Source organism: Octopus sinensis, linkage group LG1, assembly GCF_006345805.1.
Source record: "Octopus sinensis linkage group LG1, ASM634580v1, whole genome shotgun sequence".
NCBI lineage: Eukaryota > Metazoa > Mollusca > Cephalopoda > Octopoda > Octopodidae > Octopus > Octopus sinensis.
Window position 1 is genome coordinate 22,466,388 of NC_042997.1, and position 4,185 is coordinate 22,470,572.

At 35.1% G+C, this 4,185-nt stretch overlaps 1 protein-coding gene across 1 annotated transcript in view; it reads right to left on the minus strand.

Annotated features, from left to right (window-relative positions):
• Positions 1 to 2,961, minus strand: part of LOC115210530 (histidine ammonia-lyase-like) — a 57,920-nt gene extending 54,959 nt beyond the window's left edge. The window contains exons 1-3 of the mRNA XM_029779136.2: positions 2,737 to 2,961; positions 2,081 to 2,133; positions 1,684 to 1,705 (exon numbers count right to left, since the gene is read on the minus strand). Of these exons, the coding sequence (XP_029634996.1) occupies positions 1,684 to 1,701 (18 nt within the window). The 5' untranslated portion in view covers positions 1,702 to 1,705; positions 2,081 to 2,133; positions 2,737 to 2,961. The remainder of the gene's footprint in view (positions 1 to 1,683; positions 1,706 to 2,080; positions 2,134 to 2,736) is intronic.
• Between the last annotated feature and the right edge of the window lie 1,224 nt (positions 2,962 to 4,185).

Consider the following 4,185-nt stretch of genomic DNA (forward strand, 5'->3'; position numbering starts at 1 on the left):
TTGGCTTCCAGTCTATCATGTCAGCAACATTTTTCTCAACTCCAACTTTAATCCTTATGCTTTCCAACGTTGTTCACTATTCACCAATACATCAAGCTGTTCTTGAAAGAAGGAGACATAAAAATTGTCAAATTTACCCCCCGAACACCCATTATAGTTGATTGATTGATTGATTGATTGATTCTAGTTTCAGCTTATGAGCTGTGGCCATGCTGGGGCACCGCCATTTGGTGTTGCTACTTGGTTTCACTTCATGGAGGCTTTCTAGCAACTGCTATTTGGTGCATGAGAGAGTTCGATGCAGCTGCCCTCATCTGCCCCTCCTGCCGTGAAGTTGGTTCATCTGGGACACCTGACAGGAAGAGATCCAGCTTCATTTTAAAGACATCTGTATCCACCCCATGCAGGTCTCTCAAGTTCTTCGGGAGGATATTGAAGAGCTGTGGGCCTCGGAAGCCCAGGCTATCACAGAATCTTGTCCTACATCTTGATGGCAGGTTTAGAGTCCTAGGCACCACGCAGTGGCGCCCAGTTCTGGCATTTGCGTAACTCTCGATGCCAAAGTTCAGGACACTTCCCTCCAGGATCTTCCAGATGTATATTATGGCATATCTTTCCCGCCTACGCTCCAGAGAATATAATTTTAATCTCTTGAGTCTTTCCCAGTAGCTTACATTCTGCATAGAGGCTATCTTCTTTGTGTAGCTTCGTTGGATCGCCTCAAGTTCTGTGATCAACTTGACACTGGATGGTGACCATAGCTGAAAGCAATAGTCAAAGTGGCTTAGGACAAGTGTCTTCCAGAGGACCATCATGGTTTTTTGTTCTCTTGTTCTAAAGGTTCTAAGAATCCATCCAGCCAGCCGTCTACATTTCATTGTCAGTTTAGCAACATGTACATGAAAGGTCGCGTCATCACTCATGTGAATACCCAGGTCACGCACTGATTGTGCCTCTGGGATTGCAATCCCTCCGGGTCCAGTGTATTCATTGGGTATTCTCCATGAGAAGTGTATAAGTATTGTATAACTGCCGAATAGACATTACAGTCAATAAAACCTGTTAAGTATAGATTTTTCAACGCATCTTTTTACGCGTTAGTTAATTTTCCTTGGCTCACTTTCATTTTGAACCGGATATCGAGGGCGTTTTTCTCATGAACATATTCGGCAAGACTTTCATATATTCGTCGATTTTTACCATTTTTTTTCATTTGTTACCTGCGTCTCATTCTGTTGAAACTTTCAACCAACCAAAATACCGTCACATTAGTGAGTGCGTATATGTATGTGTGTGTGTGTATATATATATATATATATATATATATATATATATACGTGCGTGTATGTGTGTGTGCTTGGGTGTATGTGAGTGTGTATATGTATGTATATATATAAATATATACATATATATATATATATATATATATATATATATATATATATATACGTGCGTGTATGTGTGTGCGCTTGGGTGTATGTGAGTGTGTATATGTATGTATATATATAAATATATACATATATATATATATATATATATATATATATATATATATTAAATAGATATATAATTGAAATATAGACTTCATGTGATCTCCCCCAGTCGCTGGGGCAATTTCACCAAAGTAAATGATATAAATATATTTACAATATCTCTTCACTTCACGCTGAACATTTTTCTTACCTCTTTTGCAGTGTTCATTTCTCTGTTTAAATTAATAAAGGAAAATTGTTCGGGAAATTACCATTGGGAATTACAGAGAAACAGATAGATAGATAGATAGATATAGATAGATAGATATAGATAGATAGATAGATAGATAGATAGATGTGACATAAAGAGAGGGAGAGCAAGTAGATTTTTATACAATTATGCTTGGTAAAGAGAAAATTTTTTTTAAATTTTTTAAAAAGTAAAGATTAACAATGTATCGAATTTACCACTTTCTGATATTCATTGATGTAAGTTACAATTTTCTTTCATTTAGTTGCTTTTCCTTTTCTTTTTTTTTTTTTTTTGCTTTTTTCTTTAACGATATTGAAGTATATTAAATGAATCATACAATTGATGTAAAGGATACATTTCTTTTTCTTAGCACAAGTTTTTCAGACTAGTCAATGTTACCGTCTACTCCTGAAAAAAAAACAATAGCGTGCTAAAATAATTTTCATTAATTATGTTGGCATTTTTTGATTAATTATTTTCAGTTTTAGGGTGGGGATTAATAATCATGCTGGTACGTTTGATATACATAAAATAGAAGAGAGTTGTTCGATCTTCCCTAAGAAAAGAATTTTAAACCATTAGCTAATGTAAAAATGAAAAATTATAGTGAAATATATGCCTTGAATCCACTGTTAACTTGTTTGTCTGGTATCTAGATTAAAGTTAAGACCCCTACGATTAAAGTTAAGACCCCACCAAAGTCAACTTTCCCTTTTCTCATCTTGGAGCACGATAAAGATCAAGTAAGTACTGTTGAAGTATCACAGTGGAATCAATTAAATATGTCTCCAGAAATTATATTCTGATCCCGAAATTCGTTCGAATTGCCTCGAAGTAGATTAGCAATTTTGTTTCATCTTCTTTCTAAATAGTATAAATAAGTAGAAGAAAACTATGCAAGCAACAACTATATTAAAAAATATATATAATAGACACTGATAAAATAACTTAATTATATACATCAGTTAGAGAAAAAAAAGGGAAATATATGTGCATAAATATATTACCTACCGTTGCAAAATTCCTGTAGTTCAATATTTTCTTTAAAATAACCAAACACAGTTTAGAATTTTCTGATTTCTTTAAATTTCGATAATTGCTTGGAATCTTCTTTGCGAGACAATGTTGCTTTCTGCTATCTTTATAAAGTACAGAATAAGTTTCAGTTTGCTTCGTTTGACTGACCTGTCTTATATGCAAAACCTCCTTATCAACAGCTTCCTTTTAAAGATCTGACCTCAACCCTATTGACGAATGAGATAACAGGAAAAGTAGCAATAAATAATTTGCCTTTTTTACGCAGCCCAAAACACACTTCCAAGAATTTTGCGTTAATTTTTTTCGTCGAAAAATATTTGCGTTATAAATTTAACAATGAATAAATCGTGTTGTCAGGTCTTGTCGAATAATCAATGGTTTCTATAGCTACTTGGCTGCGTGAATAAATTAACATTGAGGGCGGGTAAAATTTTTTGAGTATTTCACCAACTTAGAGATATTTGGACTTTAGCACACACATCTATTGTTGTTGTTTAACCCATGGTTTGCCTGATCGAGCAAACTTATGATCCAAGGCGTTCTAGTCGTTACCATGTTGTCTTTAATTCAAACATTTGATAGTGAGGGCGCGTGGCTTAGTGGTTAGGGCATTCGGCTCATGATCGTAAGGTTGTGAGTTCGATTCCCAGCGACGCGTTGTGTCCCTGAGCAAGACACTTTATTTCACGTTGCTCCAGTCCACTCAGCTGGCAAAAATGAGTTGTACTTGTATTTCAAAGGGTCAGCCTTGTCACTCTCTGTGTCACGCTGATTTTCCCCGAGAACTACGTTAAGGGTACACGTGTCTGTGGAATGCTCAGCCATTTGCACGTTAATTTCACGAGCAAGCTGTTCCGTTGATCGTATCAGCTGGGACCCTCGTCGTCGTAACCGGCGGAGTCTTTTTTTTTTTAATTCAAACATTTAAGACTATATTATCAAGTGCCCCACTCAAAAAATAAATTGGGGGAGATAATAGAGTAAGATTTAAGGAAAAATCGGCTCCTATTTCCAGCAGGCCTACGAATACTGTAGGGACCTCACCCATTTGCTTTTTACAATAGTCTCATATTTTACAGAAAGTGGAATTGAGGGCGACGCGATTTGTCTTTGTTAATTACTTAAACTAGATAAACTACCACTTCTTCCCGCATAACCTTTTGGGTAATATAAATACAATTTAATTAAAATGTAATATATTGAATATTGTATGCAAAATAAATCTTAATTGAAATTTTCTTCTTATTTAGTCTATGAAAACAAAAACCTAGCTGTACTTTTTAGTGACTCTCAAAGAAAAGAAGAGACAATTTCGAAAGATTAAAATTTATTTCTCCAGTTAATTTTCATACATAGGAGATGCATTTGTACAATGCACAACATTTTTGTTTCTCTTCAGGTGGTTGCCTTGCATGATTTACG